The sequence below is a fragment of the Pongo pygmaeus genome, chromosome 14, assembly GCF_028885625.2.
Source record: "Pongo pygmaeus isolate AG05252 chromosome 14, NHGRI_mPonPyg2-v2.0_pri, whole genome shotgun sequence".
Lineage (NCBI taxonomy): Eukaryota > Metazoa > Chordata > Mammalia > Primates > Hominidae > Pongo > Pongo pygmaeus.
Window position 1 is genome coordinate 112,591,849 of NC_072387.2, and position 25,573 is coordinate 112,617,421.

At 36.5% G+C, this 25,573-nt stretch overlaps 1 protein-coding gene across 7 annotated transcripts in view; it reads left to right on the forward strand.

Moving 5' to 3' along the window:
- The window catches only part of TPP2 (tripeptidyl peptidase 2), an 83,935-nt gene extending 65,686 nt beyond the window's left edge, over positions 1-18,249 (forward strand). For 2 of the 7 annotated variants that reach the window (XM_054446136.2, XM_054446137.2), the window contains 6 exons: positions 2,763-2,859; positions 3,912-4,042; positions 6,881-7,006; positions 13,358-13,565; positions 15,378-15,497; positions 17,309-18,249. In XM_054446136.2, coding sequence (XP_054302111.1) covers positions 2,763-2,859; positions 3,912-4,042; positions 6,881-7,006; positions 13,358-13,565; positions 15,378-15,497; positions 17,309-17,398 — 772 coding nt within the window. In that variant the 3' untranslated portion in view covers positions 17,399-18,249. Of the gene's footprint in view, positions 1-2,762; positions 2,860-3,911; positions 4,054-6,880; positions 7,007-13,357; positions 13,566-15,377; positions 15,498-17,308 lie in introns of those variants that run through there. The other 5 variants (XM_054446139.2, XM_054446138.2, XM_054446141.2 and 2 more) reach the window with 3 other exon arrangements.
- Positions 18,250-25,573: the final 7,324 nt, after the last annotated feature.

The window sequence follows — 25,573 nt, forward strand, 5'->3', positions numbered from 1 at the left end:
AGCCATATGGAAAAAGAATGAAGTTGGACCCTTGCCTCACATCATACATACAAGTTAACTCAAAATGTATCAAAGAGCTGAAACTACAAAACTCCTCAATGAGGACATAGTGGTAAACTTTCATGACCTTACGTTTGGCAAAAGATTTTTAAAGATACCAAAAGCATAAGTCACATAAGAAAAAAAATAGATAATTTGGACTTAATCAAGATTAAAAGCTTTTGTGCTTTTAGCATAGCATCAAGAAAGTGAAAAGAACGGCCTATTTGCAAGTTACATATTTTTAAGGAGCTTGTATGCAGAATATATAAAGAACACTAACCTTTTTTTTTTTTATTTTGAGACAGGGTCTCTCTCACTCTGTCACCCCGGCCTGGACTGCAGTGGCACGATCATAGCTCACTGCAGCCTTGAACCCCTGGGCTCAAGGGATCTTCCCACTTCAGCCTCCCAAGTAGCTAGGACTACAAGTGCATGCCACCACGCCCAGCTAATTTTTTTAAGGGATGAGATCTCACTATGTTGCCCAGGCTAGTCTGGACCCCCCCCCCCCGGCCTCAAGTAATCCTCCTACTTCAGCTTCCTATAGTGTTGGGATTACAGGCATGAGCCACCTCCACACCCAGCCCCCAGAATATATAAATAATTCTTACAATTTCATAATACAAAGGCAAATGGCCCAATTTTTTAAATGGGTGAAGAATCTGAATAGATGTTTCTGTAAAGATATACAAATGACCAGTAAGTGTATGAAAAAATGCTCAAAATTGTTAGTCTTCAGGGAAATGCACATCAAAATCACAATGAAATACAACTTCACACTTACTAGGATGGCTAGAATCATAAAGTCAGATGATGAGTTTTGGCAAGTATGTGGACAAAGCAGAATCCTCAGACACTGATGGTAAGAATACAAAAATGATGCAGACTTTTTGGAAAACAGTCTGACTGCTCTTCAAATGATTAAACTTAGTTTCCATATGGCCCAGCAGTTCCACTCCCAGGTATATACCCAAGAAAAATAAAAACCTATATTCGCACAAAAACATGTTCATGACAGTTTATAGCAGCATTATTCATAATGGCCAAAACTGGAATGTCCCATCAACTGGTGAATGGACAGACAAAATGTGGTGTATCCATACGGGGATTCCTCTTCAGCAATGAATAGGATTAATACGTGCTCCAATATGAATGAACCTTGAAAATAGTATGTTAAGTGGTAGTAGCCAGTCACAAAAAGACCATGTATTATATGATTCTATTCATATTAAATGTCCAGAATGAGGAAATCTATAGAGACAGAAAGTAGGTTAGTGGTTGCTTAGTGCTGGGGAGGCTGGGGAGGTCTGATAGCAAAAGGGTATGGCGGTTTCTTTTTGTATTGATGAAAAGTGTTTTAAAGTTGACTGTTGTGGTAGTTACATATATCTGTTACTATGCTAGAAACCATTGAAATTCACACTTAAAATGGGAAAATTGTATGGAGAAAAAACTGAAAAGGTTGTTTACCTAATAGGTGTTTTAGAAGAAAACAGCAAAAAATTATTAGCATTCCCTAGCAAAACTTAAAAAACCTTTTTTGGAAACGTTTTTTGGAAAAAACGTTTTTTGGAAAAAAAAAATTTATAATTAAAGTGCAGTAGTTTTAAAATGTAAAATGAAAGTGTTGATTTTGCCCTTGGATAATTGTTAGGGAAAAGAGAAAAACAGGACTTAATTTTTTTTGTACTAAGAATTAGTGTAAATTTTGTTGTCTACAAGTTAAATTTATTTTCATAGAAAGTTAGTTATAGTTATAGTATCAAAATCCCGGTCAACCTTATTTTTATACTATTGTGCAGTTTTGTTAATATATTAAGTGACTTTAATGTAAGTTACCCACTTCTGGTGCTAGTTTGTATATTAATTTGTTTTTATCCTGATACATATAATCAGGTGGAATGGGGAATTTTATTCAGCCTCTGCATCAGGGAACATAGAATAACTCTTTATTCATTCAAGACTTTAGAATTTTCAGAAAAGTTTAAATTTTTATTTTTTCTAGAATTTTCAGAAAAGTTTAATAGATCTGAGACATTTTTAAATCTTTTAATCTTTCTAACTATTTGTGAATGTGCTTTTCTTCCTTTTAAATGAATATAATAGCTGGTATGTAAGAAAGCTATTGATGCATATTTTTATTTGGATATCTTATTGAACTCTTAATTGAAATAATTTTCAGTTTATTTATTTATTTATTTTATTTTTTGTTTTTGTGGTTTTTTTTTTTTTTTTTTGAGATGGAGTCTCACTCTGTCACCAGGCTGGAGTGCAGTGGTTCGATCTTGGCTCACTGCAACCTCCGCCTCCCAGGTTCAAGCGATTCTCCTGCCTCAGCCTCCCAAGTAGCTGGGACTACAGGCATGTGCCACCACCCCCAGCTAATTTTTGTATTTTTAGTAGAGACGGGGTTTCACCATGTTGGCCAGGATGGTCTTGATCTCTTGACCTTGTGATCCACCCGCATTGGCCTCCCAAAGTGCTGGGATTACAGGTGTGAGCCACCATGCCCAGCCCAGTTTGATTTATTTTTGTTTTCTAGTTAACCATTTATACTACCTGCCAATAATGATAATCCTTGTCAATGACTATACTTGTATTTCAAATTAATGTCTTATTTTATTGGCTTAAACTTCCAAACAATGTTAAATAATAGAGAAGGCAGAAATACTCTTTTTAAAAGAAAAAAGTAAATATTTCTCTCCTTCTTACGTACATAGGCTGGATTCTAGTGACATTTATAACGAATTGAAAGAAACATATCCTAATTATCTTCCTCTGTATGTTGCACGACTTCATCAATTGGATGCTGAAAAGGTTAGATATGTTCATTCTAATATATCTTATTTTGTTTGTAATTATATAAGGTTTGTGTTTTGAGGAAAAGTGCATTATCTTTCTCTTCTGTTCTTGCTAACTAAAACATGTTTTCTCAAATTGAATGTTGTGTTAAGCTGTTTTCATGAAGGTTATTGTAAGACCTAGCCACTACCGTGAGTTTAGTTTAGGATTCTTGCTCATGCTTGGTCAATGAGATTAGTAATAGAGAAGATACCCTAACGATTGCTTTCATGACCTTAACCTAAAGGGCGAGGGGCAGAATGTAGTTATCCTGGCCAGATGGAAATCTGAACACCTTCACTGAAAGAATTCCTACTTTGCATTAACTTTGTTAATGATTCTCATTTGTGAGAGTTGGCCATAGTTCTAGTCTGTCATGACATGTATCAGTTCTCATTATTCATCAAAGCAGTGGGAAAGTGCTGTCCTAATCAGTTAAAAATCATCAAGGGTTTAGAGTGAACCAGAGGATATTTAAAGGAGATTTCTTAAAAGACTTTAACAAGAAAGAAGCAAATTGTTGGGAACATCATGGTAATCACAGTTAGACTGTTGATTATAATGTTTACTCTCATCTTCGTGTTTTTCATGATGGATCAGAAAGAACTGGTTTCATCAGCTAGGGCTTGCTTTTTTTTTTCCTGTGTTCAGGTAGTGTGCAGCTAGAGTAATGACAATAGCCAATCACATTTCTAGAATCTTAAGAAATACAGAAAAGGAGTTACCTTTGTTAAAAAAAAAAAACTACATTTTTATGAAGTTTATATTTTGCTTACTCTCACCATTGTACTCCAGCAGGGAATGTAAATAAGGTATTTTTATTATACATCTGAGCTCAAGTTTTATAGAGATACCAGCAATTAGAAAAATCACAGTAGGAGATAGCAGGGAGCCCCTGGGCTACAAGTCAATTACATAGTTTACTCACACTGCAGTTGTAGCTCTCATGGTTGAGACAGCAGAAGTGAAATTGCTTTCGTATACTGATTGATATACCTATTTTTTATTATTTCTTTTTTCCTCTCCAGGAACGAATGAAAAGACTTAATGAAATTGTTGATGCGGCAAATGCTGTTATTTCTCATATAGATCAAACAGCCCTAGCAGTTTATATTGCAATGAAGACTGATCCCAGGCCTGATGCAGCTACTATAAAAAAGTACCTAACCAGTAAATAATCTTTCTTGCATCTCATTTCCCAGTTAACTTGTTTAAAAAGTAGGGACTAATATTATAGAGGATATTGCTTTTCTGATGTTTGTTATATCCTTATAATGGGAATTATCACTATTTGGATACTCCCTCCTTAGAAATTTTAAAATAATTTTGTCCAGTCTTTTTAAGAGTAAGCCCAAGAAAAGTAGTTTGCCTTCTCTACCGTTAAGTGCTGTCAAGGTAGAGGGATTTCAATATCTATGATCAAGCAGTCCAACCACTTGAGGGTTTATGTGAATTGGACCATATCAGGAAGACAAAAATTAACACTCTATAAAACAATTTTTAAAATGTTTATTGTCTAATAACATGAAAAACCTAATATTTGGTTTGTAATAATTACATGAAAAACCTAATATGTGGTTTGTAGTGAAATAAATGATAATAAAATTAGGTTAAAACCATCTGGCAACTTTTATGAAACTGGTTTTATAGTATTACTTAGGGAGAATAGAAGGAGAGAATTTATAGTTTTGCCTTTATAAAACCTAATGCTGTGTGTAAATAGAGAAGCTTCCCTGGGTTTATGAGTGGTTGGTATGGTTCCTTCCATGCAAGTGTGATTTCCATATGTTGGTGTAATTAATGGTCCAGTGACTCTGAACCAAGCTGCCGTTCGGTCACTTTCACCCTTCCATGAACCCTTATACCATCACCTCATGGTAGCTCTCCCAGTGTCAGTTACTTGTTTATCACTTTTGTTTATTTTTGACTTACGGGATCATTAACTAGGTAGAAATAGCCTGGTTCTTTTGTGGTTATTATAACTAATAAACCAAAACTATTCAGGCTGCCTGAAAATACTAAATTTTCCTTAAAAATTTTCTCAGTTTCAGTCAGTATTTTTTTCTACATAAAATACTTGGATTCCAAACTGCTAGAATTCTTTCCATTATATCATTTATATTGATACTATAGGATCTTATGAATCTTAGAAGCAATAATTTTCAAGTGGGATAGAATATATTTAAAATTGGTTCTTTGGCCACTATTATTACGTTTTCATATTTTTCAAAAGAATAGTCTCAAAACATTGCCGTTTTGTTGTTGTTGTTAATAATAATAGAAAATACAGCCACCATTTATTAAGTGCCGATTATGTATAAGGGACTATTGAGGGCATTTTAAATACATTGTTTTATTTAAATTTAGTCTTCCAAACAACATGGAAGGCAGGGGCCTTTGTATCCCCCTTTTAAGGAAGAGAAGACTGAAGTTCAGAGAGTTTAGATGACTTGGCCCAGGTGCCACTGCTAGGAAGTTGGAAAGCACATAGTCAAATCAGGGTCTGCCTCCACAGCCAATGCCCTTTCTTTTCTCTGTATATTCTTACTCCCTTCTTGAGAAGGTTAACATAACTCATTATTATCTCACAGAAAAAGGAGCATCGTCTGCCTCCCACCCATCCTCATTGTGTTCCTTTCTGTCTCAGGGTGATCATTGTTAATCTTATTACAAGAGAAGGTTGGCCTTGGTCACTTTAAAACTGTCTCCCACAGATCACCAGTGATAACCAGTTGCTAAAAAGAATGGCCCATTTTGAGTCTTCTTTGAGCTCTCTGCAGCCCCTGACATTAACTATCCCATATACTTTCTAGCTTTTGTTATTTTTTACATTTTGTGAAAATATGATTTTCTCAAACTTGGGTGTTACTTGAAATAACACATATGGTTTTCTCAGTTTTACCATCCACAGAGGAAACTCAATCTCAGATAACAGTGAGCCATAAACTAATACAATATTAGTTTTGTTTTCTTATTGGTCTTTTTTTATCACTGTTTTTAATCTCATTTTTTTTTTTTTTTCTTTTTTTAGTTTCTACTCTTTGGAGATTACTAGACACTGACTATCATGACTATTGGAAATAAGCTGGGATAAAACTAGAAAGAAGCCATAAAACTTTGTAAAAATGCTAAGAGTGGAGCTGCTTTAAGTTTTTAGCAACACTGGGTCAACTTGTTTATCCTTGTAATTAAAGAATTTCTATTTCTCTCCAGGCCTTTGCTTTGGCCTGACTGAAATAGACTCTGACCAGGTTGTGTTTGGACAGAAGACAATATTCAGAGTTGAAATATTATACAAGATGCTATCAGGAAATACTAAACATTTCGTACAGATGTCATCTATGGGCAAGTAGCAGCCAACTTAAGCATTAATTTCTCATTTCCATGCAAAATTGCTTTCTCTTAAATCACTAACATCAAAAATTGTAAAATGCCATTTTCTAATCTTAAAAATGATATTAACTTTTTGTTAATATCATGTTTTAGTTAGATTTAAACTGCACTTATTTAGGCATTAAAATACTGATTCCAATTAAGTTGCTTCCTAAAATGTAGCTATTATCTTGATGGATGCCTAACTAGATTTGATTTCAAGGTCTTTATTGAGCAGATACTTCATGTAAGGCATCAATGACAAGGACTTAAAAAATGAGCAAGATAGTCTCTACTCTTAGGAAACTTATCATCTAATATAGAAGATGAAATTGCCAGATAGGAAATTATTAAGAGATAATGAAATACAAGTATTTTTAAATAAATATTTAAAATTGTAAAAGCCTGTAGAAAGAAAAGCTGACTTTCTCCTGAGTGGAAAAAGCCTCATGTACTAAAAAGGTATTCAATCTCAGCCAGTCAATACAAAACCTAAGGAGGGGAAAGGAATACTCCAGATATGTAGAATTTAGATTACGTGATCAGAGGATGCTAAAATAGAAAGGGATCTTACAGCTAATTTAACCCAGGTCTGACAAATGCAGATTACCTATGTCACCCCCAGGTTGCCTTCTGATTTCTGCATCATTCCAGCCCTTCTCTGGGCAGCCAGGATCCATCAGGCAGCATTTGCCGAGTCTGCCCTGCAGACTCTGGCCGAGCGACGGATGAAAGGAGTGCTCAGACACAGGTACCCAGTGAAAGAGTGGGCTAGGGGACTGCCAGCACTAAGGGCCGAAGAGAGTTAGCAGTCCCCCTGAGCCAGCGATGCTCACATTTATTTAGTAGAAATTTAATGACAAAGGCTTGGAGCAAACACAGTTTGTGGGTAATAAACATTGTCGACCCCCAAGTAGAGAGCAGTCCTGCACGCGAATGATCAAAGGTTGGTTTTTGGAGACAGGAGTAAACAAATTTATCTAGATAAGTTCCTTTACATCCTTGTTATCTGCCTTTTGCTCCCTGGCTCCAGTTAAGAGAATTTGGCTGCCTTCAGCCAAATCCTCTTTCAAAGCTTTTGCAAAACCTCCCAGCCTTCCAAGAGGGTTTGCATCTTTCCCTCTTTTACCCACCACCCTGACCGATCTCCTACATCTCCCCGTTTTCTGTTTTTTTTGCATCAGGTTTTATTGATTGAAGAGTACAGATGTGTGCAGCAACCGGTTTGTCTGGCGTAGTGGTTACTGCTTGTATTCCGGCTTTGCATCCTAGAATTACTAAATAACATAAGACAAAATGAGTATAATCAGTAACATTCTTTTCCAATCAGGGAGTGACATGTAGTGCTTCTTGGCACCTCAGTCCAATGTGTGCTGTTACTGAGGAACCCCACTGAGGGTGTGTTAACCCCTTCCAGCCAAGCAGTTACATTATTAGAGGCTGGGAAGGTGGTGTCTGCCCAGGTAACAGGGCAGAAGAAAGGCAAATCTAAATGATGAGCCCAATAGAGTGTAGCAGGTATGGGTTGCAGGCAGAGTGAGAGAATAAGAAGGGTTAATACCCTACAAGAGTTGCAGTGTACAATAGAAAGCATAGCAAGGAACAAATTATCTGGAGTGAATGGTGTCTATGTCCAGAGCAGGATTCGCTCAGCCTCCTGAGTTTTCTTCTTCAGCATCTCCCAGGTGATGTCCGGGGCATGTGTCGTCTGAAGAAGCCACATCATCCAGGGCTATAGGTCCCACAGGGTCATTTTTTTCATTTCTGGTACCGGGTTGGGTCCTAGCCTTGCTATGGTATGGTTTGATGCCTCATGCTGGAATCCAAAGAGGACCTGAAGGGGTGTGAACACAAGCATGTCTTCTTCCCAGTGTTAACAATTCATTTGAACCACACCATACATTAGTTTATATCTTTCCATAAAGCTGCAGGGTTTATGTCTTGAGAGGTTTTAGCAAAGTGCTCTTCTATAGCTGATTGAAATTTATCGTTTAGATTTTAAAAAGTAAGGGTAAATAAGGCTTGTGCCAGTAGTGTTGCAGGGTCCTTACTCATATTCCCTTTTTTGTTGTTGTTTTCTGAGCATATTTTTAAGGGCGGATTGGACACATTCTACTGTGGCCTGTCCTTGGAGGTTGTGAGGGATGCCTGTGGAATGTTGGATGTTCCACATGTGACAAAATTGCTGAAATTTTGAGCTGGCATAAGCTGGACCATTATCAGTTTTAATTTTTGTGGTCCACTCCCTAAATGCAAAAGTTAAAAGAAGATGTTTAATAACATATTGAGCAGACTTTCCAGGAAGAGCATGTATGCTAATTAGGTGAGAATTGGTATCAACAGATGCATGTAGATATCCTAGTTTTCCAAATTTAGGGACGTGTGTAACATCTGTTTGCCATAACTGATTAGGTTCTAGTTCTCTAGGGTTAACACCTGTTGAAGGAGGGGACATGCCTGTGAGCTGGCAATTTGGACATTGCAGGATAATTTGTTTAGTCTTTGGGTAAGCTGAAATTGTTTAGATAAATTTCTCCAATTTTGGTGGAAACATTGGTGCGAATGGGTGGCTTGGTCAAGCAGTGATGTCATAACCTGCAGGTCAGCTTGATCATTGCCATAAGCTAGGGGGCCAGGCAGTGAGCTGTGGGCCCAAATGTGTGTAATAAAGATAGGATGTGTACATTGATCCACCGATTGCTGAAATCGAAGAAAAACTGCACACAGGGTGGGCTCGAGAGTGGACTTAATAAGGGCTGTTTCAAGGTTCTGCAATAAATAAACAGAGTAAGCAGAGTCACTAACCATATTGATTGGCTGAGCAGAAAAGGTCTCCAGGGCCAGTATTAAGGCTCCAACCTCAGCTCTCTTGAATGTTAGTAAATCCAGAACAAGTGAGGGAATTGTGCAGTCTCCACCAAATAGCCACTTTTCCATTTTTACCAGAGCCTTCAATAAAAAGCATTAAAGCCTTAGGTATTGTGGGGGTGGGGGGGTGAACCACTTTTGTAGGCATAACTACAGGAGTACTAGATAAGAACTGAAGTAGTTTATCAGCAGGAAGGTCATGCTCTATATGGCCTGTGTAATCAGAGAGTGCTATTTGCAGGTCTAGAGATAAGGGCAAGACTGCTTTGAATTGCTTTTTACTTAAAGGACTTCCGATGACATCAAGGTCATAACCTAGCAACTGATTGCATCATCTGCGGCCTGAATAGATGATTTTACTAACTAGCTGGATATAGGGAGATAGAGTTTTAGTTCTGGTATGTGAGCAAAAAACTCATTTTAGGAAGCATAGCCCTGGGGACATCTGTCCTGTTAATCCTGTTGGGGAATGCTTAGTAGGATAAACAGACAATTGAACTGAATATTGAATATCGTGGGTCTGTGCCATCCAGTTGCCTCTCAAAAATAACATGCTCTATTTCCTCAATTTCCCTTTTTGCTGCAGGAGTTAAATAACCTGGGAAAGCCTAGGGCTGTATTGCCCTTTAGGATAGAAACAGGTTTTGTAATGTATCAGTTATGCCCAAGGTAGGGTGAAGCCAGTTAATATCTCCTAGTAATTTTTGATAATCATTTAAGATGTGTAAGTTGCTAGTATTTAACTTTTTAAGGTCTTACTGACAGGTAAGTTAGAATGTGTCCAAGATATTTCCAAGGAGAAGACAATTGTACTTTTTCAGGTGCTATGATTAAACCTCTTAACTGTGTATTCTTTACGACAGAGGCATATAGACTTACAAGTCCTGGCTCCGTTGGAGCTGCTAGTAAAATATCATCCATAAAATGAATAATCTTGCAATTAGGAAAGTCTTTTCTAATGGGGAGCAAAGCCTGATTTACATGATACTGACACAGTATTCCTTGAGGAAGTACTTTCCAATGAAATTGGCGAGCTGGCCTTTATTGGTAACTGGTATTTTAAACACAAATTTTTCTCTGTCCTGTTCTGCAAGGGGAATAGTATAAAAGCAGCCTTTTAAGTCAATAAGACTATAGGTCAAACTATAGGAATCGCCGCTGGGGAAGGGAGGCCCTGTTGAAGGGGCCTCATAGGTTGCAAATTAGCATTGATAGCCCATAAGTCATGCAAAAGTCTCCATTTGCCAGACTTTTTGGGATTGACGAAAATGGGCAAATTCCAAGGGCTGTTTGACAGTTGTATATGGCTGGCTTTTAATTGTTCCTCAGCTAATTCATGGGCTCTTTGTAATTTCTCTCCCTTTAAAGGTCACTGTTCTACCCAAATAAGATTTTGAGAGAGCCTCATCAGGGGTAGGGGAGGAATAACAGTGGCCATTATTAGAAAGAGATCTGCAGAGTGACCTCAACCCTCTTGTAAATGGGCTAGCGGCTCCGTTTTCTTTAATGCTTTTCCTTATCTCTTTATAAGCGTTAAAAGTAACGGGTTCATACACCTGATTGTGTTGTCAATTTTGCGTTACCAGGCAGGCCAAGAGCTCCCTTTCTAATGCTGCTTGCCTAAGACAGGGTCCCTTAGCTGTAGCATATTCCTTGTCTTTTCTCCAATTTATTGGAGGACGGGGCTCAGGCAAAACCTCCGTTTCCTCTTTGTTATTTTTGCCTGGTAACAGCGGGGCTGAGGGAGGAGGAGGAGGAACCATGGGTTATGGGAAACAACAGTTTGCATTAGGTCCCTTAATTGAGCTTGCGAAACGGAGTCTCCACTAGCTTTAAGCAGCTATTTCAATACTTTTATATACTGTTGCTGTTGAGCTGATAACTGTTGTCCCACGATGAAACCCTAGCCTGAACAATTCCCTCGAACTTGGAAATCCCAAGTGGGCACCAGTGACTTACTGACTGCGCAGTCTCTTCACCTTCGTTTTCGAGGGTTCCATTGTGATCCATTGCAGCGTTCCTCTCATGGGGCACCACCTGCCAAGTCTGTCCCTCAGACTCTGGCCGAGCGACGGATGAAAGGAAAGGAGTACTCAGACACAGGTATCCAGTGAAAGAGCGGGCTAGGGACTGCCGTCACTAGGGGCCGAAGAGAGTTAGCAGTCCCCTAAGCCGGTGATGCTTGCATTTATTTAGTACAGATTTAATGACAAAAGCTTGGAGCAAACACAATTTGTGGGTAACAAACATTGTCGACCCCCCAAGTAGAAAGCAATCCTGCTTGTGAATGATCAAAAGTTGGGTTTTGGGGACAGAAGTAAACCAATTTATCTAGATAACTTTCTTTACATTCCATTGTTATCTGCCGTTTGCTCTCGGGCTCCAGATAAGAGAATTTGACTGCCTTCAGCCAAATCCTCTTTCGAAGCTTTTGCAAAACCTCCCGGCCTTCAAAGAAGGTTTGCGTCTTTCCCTCTAACTTTTACCCACCACCCTGACCAATCTCCTACAAGTATCAGCCTGGGTGTGGAAACCTGCCTTGTCAACCCATTGCTGTTCCAAGCCCCTTTCTCCTTCACAAAATCAGGATAGTAGTTGTGCCCGACACCTTGGGTTGTTGGAAGGCATAAGCAAAGGACTGCTGAGAAGACATTTAAGGATGGCACCTGGCATCTAAGAGGAGGGGGAAGGAAGGTAGATCAGGCAATGGCAAGCCATGCAGATCCCCCACAGCTTGGAAGTCCCAAAAGTCTACTCGTAAATCCTTTTCTTCTTAATTCCAGTGTAAACAAGCAGTAGCCAGAAACATCTCTACAAAAAGGCAGTAAAGTTGGTTCTTCAAGCTTTGAAGCACTGTGCTGAGAAGCACTGAGAGATCTTTTAGGCATAGTTTCATTTACATTGCAAATGTATTGGGGTTGGTAATTGCCCTCTTTGATGAACTCTGCCAGTGTGAAGGAATTTCTCAGCAGCTCTACTACCCACATTGCCTCCCTGCTCACTTTCAAGGTACAGGATCAAATGGGCTTTGAACCTCTGAGAATACCCCAGTCTCGGGCAGTGTTTCAGCAGCAGCATTTTCCATGGTACTTAGCGTTCATGTTCCCTGACATGCGGCCTCTTAGATTAACAGGACTCCTTGGTGCGCAGGATTAATGTGGGTGAGCCCTTGAGCCTTCAAGTTGTTGGGTTGATGGCTGTCTTTCCTACTGCGGATCCTTATTGATGGTACAGTCCCGGCAGGTTTCACATGCTACACATTTCACTCTGAGTCTTTCAGAGTCACTCTTAGCTGTTAGTTTGTTCCACAGCTAAGTGCCTCAATCATCATCATTTTCTCAATACTTTTAGTCCTCATTGTTTTCACGTGTATCTGACATAAGTTAGACAGAATGCCTCAAGTAAGCACACATTCTGGAGACTAACACTTTTCCCTGGAGTATAGGTGGTGGTTGTATTTCATTCAGCAATGATTTATTGCATTTCCATTCTGTGCCTGGCATTGTCCTAGGCACTTGGAATGCATTGAAGAAAACAAAGATGTCTGCCCTGGATCAAGGCAATGTGCCGTAGTGATTAAGAGCACAGATTACAGATTTCTACTGCTAAGCTTAGAATCCTGGTTCTGCCACTTCCTAACTGGAGGACCTTGAACAAATTGCATAGTCTCTTTGGGCCACAGTTTCTTCCTTTGCAACATGGCAGTAATTAATAGTCTCTTACTCAGAATTGTTTTGAATGTGAATGAATTAACATGTTAAAATGCTGAGACAGTTGCTGGCACATTCAGAGTAAAGCATTACATTTATTTGTCCTAGTCATGAACTGAAAGTTTTAAGACATAACCTCTGGGTATACACATAGACAAATGTGTAATGATTACTATTTATAAGAAAACTGAAAACTCAAAAGTCATTTACCTGATTAAGAGTTATATAGCTAAAAAAATTTGGAATAGTGATTAACCTTTCAACTCTGTTGCTCCTGGCATTCTGTTTCAACAAGGTGCAGCTACCCTAACTCTTTTAATCTATATGTGTAATATAGTAGCTCATTTGATGTTTATTAATAAGGCATCTTCTTTGATGTACAATACAATTGTATGTACTTGGATATACAGTATTTCTGCATTATAAATCTTAAGCAAAAGAATACATGAATTTAAGTTCAGATGAGAATTTACTTTTAAAGACATTTTACTGATATCTGAAATATTTTTTAATTTGCTTTACAGTGACATGGACAAACAAAAATCCACCCTCGTAGATGCCCTTTGTAGGAAAGGTTGTGCCCTGGCAGACCATCTTCTTCACACCCAGGCTCAAGATGGAGCCATTTCCACTGATGCAGAAGGGAAGGAGGAGGAAGGAGAAAGTCCTTTGGATTCTCTGGCAGAAACATTTTGGGAAACTACTAAATGGACTGATCTCTTTGACAATAAGGTAACCTTTCTGCTTCTTGTTTCAGCAAAGTTCTTGGGGTTACCTCACAGACCTCTCTTGTGCCCCATTGCTGGTTAAAAGAGGAAGAAGATAAATGGAAAGAGGCTACGCTGGGCTCTGAATATGACATGTTTAGCCTAGTACTTCATGTTTGTCTCACCTTTTTTTTAAAAAACATTATTTTATGGGCCTGCAAACTGGCTGTTAAACCATGATAATTTTAAAAACAGTTTGAGAATATATGTAGTAGGCTTTTAGTTAAACCAGTTACGTATGTAGCTAAATTAAGAAAGTCTTCTAGAAAATGCCTTCAGACCCCCGCCTTCTCTAGTTATATGCTAATTTGTTGGTGGTAGGAGATTGGGGGCAGGTTGAGGGGGCATACTGGTTAGTTTAGATGTTACTTATTTTCCTCAAAACTCTTGAACTTCTAAGTAATTATCATCTTGATTTGTAGCTAATCAGTTTTAAAACCCAATTCGGAAAAGCATCGTTGATGAACTTTTTTGCATTTTGGTTACAAAAACATTTTAAATCTCTTTTAGCTGTCTACTACAATTCTTGCAATAGCATTTATACAAGTTATTAATCTTCTTTTCCTGTGGAAATAAAGAAAATAAAGTAAATGGAGTCAGTAGGATTCCCCTCGGTTATCACAGACCATCATTTTGTTTTAGTAGACAGGTGCTTGTTCTCAGAATTAACTGGTAATTTGCAGTAAAGGACCCTGGAAGTGGGAAGAAAATTCTTATATGCTTCAGATTTTTCCAACACAGTACAGTGGTGCATTTAAAGAAGGTACTCAGTTATATTTGGGAAACTGAAGGAGCCAGTATTGCAGCAGAGGTCAGGAATTTGAATCTGAAATTAGAGCCCTTGAGTTTGGCTCCTGCCTCTACCACTTTTATGTATGACCTTAGGCAACTTACTAAATTTTGATACCTTAGTTTCTTATCTACACGACCTGCCTTAGGCTCTGATGAATGAGTATTAAGTACATGCAAAGTCTCCAGCAATATTTGCTGTTATTGCAAACAATTATTGAAGGCCTGTGTGCCAGACACTACTTACTACTGGAAACATAAAGATGAATAAGAACCTGGTTTCTGTCTTTGAGGAATGTAACAGAGATTGACAAACACTTGATGAACATCATAATAAAATTGTTATAGATCATTCTATTTTTGAAATACTACTACTATATTAGGGGCTATGCATTCTATTACCTGTTTACTGTGTTTACTGTGTTTATGGCAACAATTGTTAAATACTTTAGTTGCCTTTACAATACAGATCAGTGTCATAGGATTTTCTTTGAGTACATTCTCCACATTCCAAAGTAGAGACCACAAATATATATAAATGATTACAAGTATATTTGACAGATGCAATACTTACAGGTAAAAACTTGTACCGAAGAAACCATGTTTATATAATCTAATACTTGTTTTTTTACTTCTATCCTCATTTGCAATTTTGGCATTTTTTATTTCTATCCTGATTTGCATCTTTGTAATTATTTATGTTAGCTCTGGTTTCTTATGCATGAAGAGGTATTTTTAAGTGGATTTCCACGGCTAATAATTTCTCATGTTAGTTTTCTTCCCAAAAAAACAAATGATTCATTCTGTGGAATACTCAGCTCTTTTGAAGACACCAATTTTCTTTTTGAAAGTTTTTAAAAATGTACTCGATGTACCATATTCATTTCAAAAGCTACACTTCTGTTAAAGCCTTAATTTTATTGTTAAAGCTAATGCCTTAAAATGTAAATTATTTTATAAACAAGCTTTATCATGTTTTACATTGTAGGTTTTGACATTTGCATATAAACATGCATTAGTAAATAAAATGTATGGGAGAGGCCTTAAATTTGCAACTAAACTTGTGGAAGAAAAACCAACAAAAGAAAACTGGAAAAATTGTATTCAAGTAAGTGATATTTAAAATGTCACTGTTAAGCATCACTTTGATACTGCATAGTGACAAGATAACTAGAAAGGATTAGGACTGTGATACAGCAATACTGGTTTTATTGTGACCAGTTATTACACTAATTAGCGTAATATGAACTATAGAATAAATATATGAGAGACAGTCAATAACCTATTTAAATTTTAAAAACACTTCCACTGCTATCCAAAAAACTGATACTAGCCTCAAATGTTTTCAACAAGGGCAAATGCATTTTGAATTTTGTAACAGTAGAAGCCAGTTTTCCTTTATGAAGGAAACAATTCCTTTTAAAGACACGTTGCCTCAACTCTAAAATGGTTCAACTTCTGGAGTTTATATTTGATTTTATTCTTCATTTGAGATGGTAGGCATTTTTAAAATTATCTTACCATATACAATATTATGTGCAGAGAAATTCTATAGTTGAGCTTTCTGCACAAGTTAGTTGTCAAGTAAAAAAATTTAGCTGAATTCTACAGAAGTTACTTTAGTCTGACCTCATCTTTGAACATGCATAATTGGTTTATGCCTAAAGGATACGTGAAGGCAGGGGAGTTTGGTGGTGCCAGATTCAGCTAAAGGGCAAGTCCAGGTTAATTATACTTTATATGTAACGTACCCTTTGGATGTAAAACTGATCAGTAGGTTCCTCTGAAAATGTTTGATAATTAGAGTAAGCTATATTCATATTTACTCTTAGAGCTTTTTGTTTACCTTCACCAGTCAGTCCAAATTGTAAGACATTTTAAATTAGCTCCTCCAGATCTTTGGCTAGATTAAGAGAACTCTTTCTGGAGCCAGGTGTTGATATGTCTGATGTGGTTCTCATCATGTGGAATCTGATCTGTGAGCACTTAGGTTTGTAAAGCCAGTGATCCCTGCCGATATTCACATCAGGGAGTGTTTCTTAACTTGTCTGCCCTCCACTCTGCCCCACCCTGCTGCCTGTTCTCCACACAGCAGCTGGAAAAGATACCTTTTGACACCTGCTGTTGAATCTCCATCACATTTGGAATAAAATCCAAACTCTCCCCAGTGGTCCATAAGGCCCCTGCCTACCTCTCCAGACTTATTTCATATCACACTTGCCCATACAAACTCTGCTTCTGCCACACCAGCGTCTCTGCTTAGCACAAACAGCCACACCTTTTCCTACCAAAGGACCTTAGCACTAACTACTCCGGCTGGATGGAATGTCTTTCCCAGATTTTCACACAGATTTCTTGTCATTCAAACTCAACTTAAGTATCACCTCCATGGAGATCCTTTCTTAACCATCTAGCTCCCCAGTTAGTTTATGTTGTGTCAAATATTATTTCTATTGTATACCTGATAAATATCTTATTACTTGTTTATTCATTTATTAATTTACTTATTATTTGTTTCTCCTGAAAGTGGAAGGTGAATTTGTTTAGTGCTGTTTTCCCAGTGTTTGACATGATAGTTACTCAGAAAAAATGAATGAAAGGAACTTAGGTTGGTAGGAAGGAAAGGAACAAGTAAGTTGGAAGGAAGAAGGGAGGAACACAGGTTAATAGGAAAGAGGGAAAAGGACAGTTGGTAGGGATAATGATGAGAAGAATAGGTTGGTTGGTAGGAAAGTTGGTTGATAGTAAGAAAAGTTGGTTGGTGGGAAGGAGGATCAATGGGTGGATGACAGTTGGTGGAAGGAAGGTTCTATATGCTACTACCTTACTGTTACTATTTAATACAGAATTTATTCTAAATACTGAGCTTAAAAATCTGTCACTTCCTTTATAATAATATATTATTGTATTTTGTTGTAGCTGATGAAGTTACTTGGATGGACCCATTGTGCATCTTTTACTGAAAACTGGCTCCCCATCATGTATCCTCCCGATTATTGCGTATTCTAAAATAGGAAACAAGACTTTAAATTTTAAAAAAGGAAGTTTTATAGTAAATGGATATAAAAACAAATTTGTGGCATTTTTAGTCTAATGCATGTTTTCATCCACTATCCAATACTGATTATTAAAATGACATGTATTTATCAGAGAATTCACTGACGTGTGGCTTAATACATGTAAATCTAGACCTCTGACATCATGGTGTTTTCTTAATGCCTCAGATTGCTGGCACGGGGATGTGCCCTGCCTGCCAGCACCTAGGACTTCGAGTTGGGTTGCAGCTTATGACATGCATGATAGGTTTTGGAAGGTAACTTTTAACTGCAAACCTGTAAAGTTCTATTTTTTATTTTATAAATGAAAAGGGTTTTAACATGCTCAACTTTAATTTTTTTCAATTGTATGAAGGCCTTAAAAAAGCTACATTAAGCGTAGCTAAAATTATTTATTGGACTAAAAACTAACAGAACTTCATTTCCAGAATCTTTTTTTTTTTTTTTTTTTTGGCAAATGTTTACATTCAATTAAGGGGAAAAAATAGAACCAGCACAAATGAGTGGCAATTGCTGGAGCATAACTGCTTCAGTAAATCTTCATCTTGGGGTAATTACAGGCAAGTCATTTTCACATCCTCTTGAAGTTCAGAGCATCAGAATGAACTCTATGAATACATGTGTAAGTGCCAGACAGCTGAATCTTTATCAGGTATTGTAAAGATACACATATGTTTATTAAAATTGAAATAATGTAAAACACGTGAATAAATTTGCAAAACCAAGATCACAGTACACCATATGCACTCTGGTACCTTAATTTTTTTTTATAAATAATAAAAGTGAATATTGAAGCTTCTTAAAGTTGGTCTTAATTTTTCATAAATAAAATTTGGGGTTATAACAGAAATAATACATTAAATACATAGACAAAAAAAGTTAAACATAAGGTAATCTATTTTACAGTGTTTCTTATAGGCTTAAAATTATTTGAATATATTTCCAGTTCTTGTATGATTAACTTTTGTGCACGTCTAACTTTTTATTATTTTTATCTTTGGCTACTACACATGCATCTCTCGTCATTCCTCCACCAAGTAAACAGACAAAAGTAGTATTGAAAAGTTTACGATCCCTTATCTAATGGCAAATTGTGTGTATGTATGATTTTTTTTATCATGTTCTCTTAAGATTTACTGCTGCTTAACATTACTACCAGTAATCCTTAGTCACTCCCAACTGTTTTTGCTGTATCTCATGAAGTGTTAGAGCCTTTATCAGAAACATAAATACATGTATAAGCATATTGGTCACAACTTCTGGGCTATCTAGGGTCTAAAGTCTATCCATGAAAGCTGCCTGCATGTTGTCTCTCACACATTCATGGACTTTCACCTGCACACACATACAGGTCCCCATTTGTATAGGTTTAGTCCAGTAAGAGAATGGAGAAGCTCAGTAAAGGTAGGATGACTTCCCAAGGTTATACTGCTGATCGACTGTTGGAAATTAATTACAGACCTTGCTTTACAACCCAGGTTTTGCTACTTCAGGTAAGTACTACCTACAGCAGGAATCAGTAACGTTTGGCCCTCTAACCCAAACTGGACTGCTGCCTGTTTTTGTAAATAAAGTTTTATTGGAACAGAGCCATGCCTATTCATTTGTGACTCCTGTAACTGGAGGCAGTTATATAAAGCTGCCATGTTAGCTCCTGTTTCCTGTCTGGTTCATTCTGCATTTCTGTGGTGACAAGTGGACCCAAGTAAGCTCTAGAAGATGTCCTCAGTAAAATCATTACTGTTTCTATGTGATTACATTCAAAATAATACAAACAGTAGGATGGTACTTCAAAAAGTCAAGCAGTTTTCCTGTTTCTGGTCACAGTAGCCAATGTTTGTGCACACCCACTGAAAACAATTGAAAAAACTAGGTGAAAATAACTTTTTAAAGAACCATTAGAGACAGTACAGGGTATGTGCCCAATACTGGTTCTGTGGCCCCTTTCCAATAATAAGAGGCAGTTCTCAATTGTTACTGGGAGGAGTTTTGCCATCTCATGGGATTTCTTTCCTTCCTCATGTTAGCCTGCTTTCTGGGAGAACTTCTCTTTACCTCAGAAGAGCCTTACCTGTTTCTCTTCTTAGGCACCACAAATCTCAAACCCTTTCTCCCTCCACCCCCAGCTCTAATGAAATGTGCAGGGACTGGATGACTGGAAGCCCCAGCCTGGGTCTCTGCTGTCTAATCCTGGCTCAAGTACTGACAAGCCAAATCACTTGACCCCCATGAATCTCCTTAAGAAAATCATGGTGTTGAATCGATGTGTCTATTCCAACTAAAACATTATTTCATTTGAATTAACTGAGTCTTTGCCTCCACTGTGTTTCCTTCTCTGTCCTTCGAACAACCCAGCATTCAGAATACATGTGTCTTTGTCTTTCCCTTTAGGATCTAAGTCAGAGAAGCCTTCATAGGGAAATAGATAAGAGGGATCCTTGCTATCTCCCCTAAAGGAGAAGGGGAGGAAACCTTGAATGGAGAGAATTTTTTGAGGAATAAAAAAGTGAGAAACTGAATTTCATGAGTCTGAGTCTGAACATAGCAAACCAAGGGGTGAAAAATTTATCGGTAGTCATGGGTGGTAAACTGAAAAAGGGAAGCTGACTAAGTAAAATCCCGGAAACCAGAAGAGGAAGATGTAAGTGACGCTCTAACATGAAGGGTTTTTGGGCATCCCAATCAGCAGAATTTCTACCTGCCTCCTGATGCCCTGAGAGAGCCAGGTCAGGATGTGATGGTGCAGTACCTACCAGCACTTTGCTGCAGAATGCCTCTGCACTCAGTTCTGCAAATGTACTGTTTTAGTTTCATTTAAAACCCCTGCTTTTGTGAAAGGATTTCAAACATCAGGCAAGTTTGTAACGAATTCAAGCTGAGTTCTCTGGCGGGACAAACATGTATAACTACAGTTCCAGTGTCAGTACCCGCTGTCAGGTTTTCACTGTGCAGCTAGGGCCGCCTGCATACCCAGTCATGTAAACCAAATTCACTCTAGAATCGGCCAGGTCTTACCAAAATGCAAATAGAATACAAAGCAACTGAAAATATATTTTGTAATTTCATTTTATGTGTGATTTTAAAAGTTAAGCTACCTCAAAATTCATCTGTCTACAGTAATTTATTTTCACTAATAAGTGTAACTTGCCTGGAATTTGGCAGATCTAAGCTGGGCTTGGGCTAGGTGGTTTCAAGCCTGAGTCATTAAGATGTGAAATTTACAGAAACAACAGGGGATTGAGGAACAAGTTAAAGGACACTATAATGATGCAGTCTGCATAATGCAGTAGTATGAAATTCTACAAAAAACCAAGATGAAAGGAGGATCAGATTTAAGAGACATACTAATTAATCAAATTTGGATCTGATTGGGTTCTGATTGAAACTAAAAATAAATGTCATGACACGAGACAATTGGAAATTTGAACACTACATATTTTAATGTATAATGTTACTTATTTAATATAAAATTATATTTTAGATGTGATAGTATTGTGGTTACGTATCTTGTACAGATACAAGCTGAATTTACAAAAGGAATGATTTGTCTGATTTGATTCAAATTAATATGGGAGCAGAGAAAGAAATGGTTTAGATTAACCACGGTTTTCCGTGAGTTGAAATATACTTATTTAGCAGAATATTGAGCTATAGTTGCCATATAATAAACTGCACATATTTAAAATGTACAGTTAGTCTACTTTCATCTATTTAAAATTTTCTGTAATAGTGTAAAGAAAAAGATAATTCAGCCATTCTAAAAGGACACTTCATTTAGAAAATAAGCATATGATCATATTCCTTTGCCCTGGAAATGTGAAAAGTTTTTAAGAAGACATTTAAAGGAACAAGTTTCATTGCTGTAATTTTCTTAATAGATTCCTCTACATAGTATATTTGAAAGATAGAGGATTTGAAAGAAAATGTGCATAACATTTGGGACAAACCATGGGTTTTTTAACAGCTTTATTGAAGTGTAATGAACATACGATAAAGTTTAACCATTTCAAGTGTGCAGTCTAATGTCTGGAATGCAGCCATCAGCACAATCTGGGTTTTTAGCACTTCCCAATCATCTGGAAGAACTCCCTCAAGCTCATTTGTAGCCAGTCTCCATTCCCATCCCTAGCCTCAGACAGCCAGTGAACTGCTTTCTAATCCTATAGTTTTTGTAGAAATTTCATATACATGGAATCACAATATGTAATTTTTTGTGTCTTCTTTCGCCTAGTGTAATGTTCTTGAGTTTCAGCCACTTTGGGTGTATCTGTTCATTCCCTGTTGCTGCTGTGTATACTGTGTTGTGTGATGTACCACATTTTGTTCATTCACCAGTTGATGGATGTTTAGATTGTTCATATTTGAGGCTATTAGGAATAATGCTGCTGTGCTACTGTAAACGTTTGTTTACAAGTCTTTGTATGGGCATATCTTTTCAAGTAATGTGTAGATATCTAGGAATGAAATTGCTGAGACATGGTATATTTCTTTTTACATTGTAAGAAACTAGCAGACCATTTTCAAAATGTACCATTTGACATTCCTACTAGCAATGTGTGAGACTTGCAAGCTTTGCACATCCTCATCAACACTTGATGATATCACCTTTTTAACTTTGGCCATTCTACTGGTTGTGTTACAGTATCTTATTTTAATTTGCATTTCTCCAGTAAATAATGAACTTACTAGACATTTGTATATCTTCTTTGATAAAGTTTCTATTCCGATATTTTGCCCATTTTTTCAGTTGTTGGATTGTCTATCTTGAGTTGTGAGAGTTTTTTATATGTTTTGGATACAAGCTGTTTTTTAGATGTGTGTTATGCAAATATTTTTTCCCAGTGTGTTTCTTGCTATGTTGCGCAAGCTAGATTCCTGGATTCAAGTTACCCTCCTGCTCAGCCTTCTGAGGAGCTGGTACTACAGGCACGTGCCACTGCACCTGGCCCAGTGTGTGTAATAGTCTTTTGAAGAGCAAAACTTTTTAATTTTCATAAGGACCAACTCAGCATTTTTTTCATTTACAAGTTGTACTTTTGGTATCATATCTAAGATATCTTTGTCTAACTGAAGGTAACAAAAGTTTTACCCTGTGTTTCCTTACAGAAGTTTTACAGTTGTTATAGCTTTAGTTCTTGTGTTTAGGTCTGTGATCCATTTCAATTTAATTTTTGTGTATAGTATGAGAGAAGGGTCAAGGTCGTGTGTGTGTGTGTATGTGTGTGTATACAATTTGTTTGAACACCACTAATTTAAAAAGCTATATTTTCCCATTGAATTACTTTGGCATCTTTGTCAAAAATCAGTTAACCATATATGTGTGAGTCTATTTCTGGACTCTGTTCCATTGATGTATACATCTATTTTTATGCTGAAATCACCTGACTTGCTTACTGGGCTTCATACTAACAAAGCAACGTTTTCCAGATTGAGTGACTTTCCTAGCCTTGCTCACACAAGACAGAGAAGCAGCTCCAAGTGAAATTGGCTGGAATCATTGGGAGTCACCAGGCAGACACCCTGTGCTTTCCACGCAGTATCCAGATTTAGAAGACACGCTGCCTTTTCCTACAACTTTTCTTCTGCTTTGGGGGTTCTGATCTTGTAAGTTTTATGTCCTAAGGGAGGACATTGCAAAAGGAATGTTCATTTTCCTTCCCTTTTGCTTGAGAGAAAGAAAAGCAACTTCTTTAGCACCATATATATACATATATATATATGTATATATATAAACCTATATATATATTTATATGCGGGAGTAGGGGGAAACATGATTTCCTTTTTAAAAAACAATTAGTCTTAAAATCTTGGAAACAGGTTTGTAGCAGGTAGATCTTGCTGTTGATGAATCCTCTATTGTTTATTTTAAAAGAAGAAACCTTAATCACCATCAAGAGGAATTGAAGAGTATTTAAAAACATCACCAAATTTACCTGAGAGACTCATTCTCAGAAGGCAATATCAATAAAGGAGAAAATAGAGACAATTAAATCTTTGGAATTATGGCTAGAATGCCCATTTGTTCCTTAAACTTACAGATACTTCTTGTTTTACAGGCAGATTTAAAGATCACTTTAATAAATACCCATATGTATTATTAGCAAATCATACTAATTGCTATCTCAATTATTGCCTCTTTAAAGTACTACTTTTTTTTTTTTTGAGACGGAGTCTTGCTGTGTCGCCCAGGCTGGAGTGCAGTGGCGAGATCTCGGCTCACTGCAAGCTCTGCCTCCTGGGTTGATGCCATTATCCCGCCTCAGCCTCCCTAGTAGCTGGGACTACACTACAGGCGCCTGCCACCACACCCGGCTAATTTTTTGTATTTTTAGTAGAGACGGGATTTCACCATTCACAGGATGGTCTCGATCTCCTGACCTCGTGATCCGCCCGCCTCGGCCTCCCAAAGTGCTGGGATTACAGGCGTGAGCCACCGCACCCAGCAAAGTACTACTTCTTATGAAGCCTATCTTCCCACCAGGTTCTTCAGGAGCATCTTGATTCTTCTTGGCCTTTTTATTTTCACATGATTTTAGACTTAGCTTGACAAATTCCACAGGAAAGTATATTGGGATTTTTACAATGATTTCACGTAAGCTGTTGATCAATTTGGAGAAAACTGACATATTTACAATGTCTTCCAATGCACAAACTTGATGTCTCCCCATTTACTTATGTTAGTTTTAATGTGTCTCGATAATGCTAGATACATTTGCATCAATTTGTTGCCCATCTTTTGTTAGATGGATTCCTAAGTCTTCACTATTGCGATTGTAAGTGGTATCTTAATTTAAATTTCATTTTCTAACTATTTGTAGTTAGAATTTACAAATAAGATTGAGCTTTTGCTATTGACATTTGGCAACCTTGCTAAACTCTTACAAATTCCAATAATTTCACTGTGGATTGCCTGCAGTTCCAGGGGTTGGTAAACTATGAGCTGTGAACCAAATCTAACTCAAGGCCTGTTTGGGCAGGCTAAGAAGGTTCTTACCTTTTCATAAATGGTTGTAAAAGCAAAATATATATATATATATAATATATTATATATTATATATATATATTATATATTATATTATATATTATACATCATATTATATATTATATATTATATTATAGATAATATATATTATATATAATATTATATATATTATAGATAATATATATATTATATATTATATAATATATATTATATTATCTATAATATATATTATATTATCTATAATATAATATATATTATCTATAATATATATAATATATATAATATTATAGATAATATATATATTATATATTATATATTATATATATTATATATTATATATATATTATATATTATATATATTATATATTATATATTATATATATTATATATTATATATTATATATATTATATATTATATATTATATAATATATATTATATATTATATATTATATAATATATAATATATATTATATAATATATTCTTGTTTTACAGAACATATATATATAATATATATTATATAGATAATATATATTATATAGATAATATATATATATAGAACAGTATGTGACTGGAGAGTCTAAAATACTTATTGTGAAAAAAGCAGACAATACAGAAATTAACTAGAAATTATTAAGATATTGACACAGAGGGAGAGTCTTTGTAAATTATCTTAAGAAGTTCTTAAGACAACATTGTTCTCATTCTGGCAGTTTTATTTTTCACTTTTAATCAACTTTAAGCCTATTAACTGTTTTCTATCATTCAATATCCTCTTTTTGCTGCAGTTAAAAATCTGCAAAAGTAGATTCTTCAAACTAAGATATAGTGAGTCTGTCAAGCCCAGTTTCAAAAAGCATGTGACAAGACTATATTGCCAAGTTTAAACATATGCTCTGTAGCAGAAATAGGGAAGAAATTCACTTATTAATTTATCCATGTAAGATTTATTAAACATATAACTTCGTTGGAACCAACAAAGCTACTTTCATGTTTTTATGTTGTTCTTTTTCGATATTTAGATTAACCGGATAATCTTAAGTTATCTTAGAAATGAGAAAGTTTCTGCAGTATTGTTACATTTGTTCCAAGTATACAAGTTGTTTCTATGCACTACCTTCTCAATCCTATAAAAGAAGTCTTTATT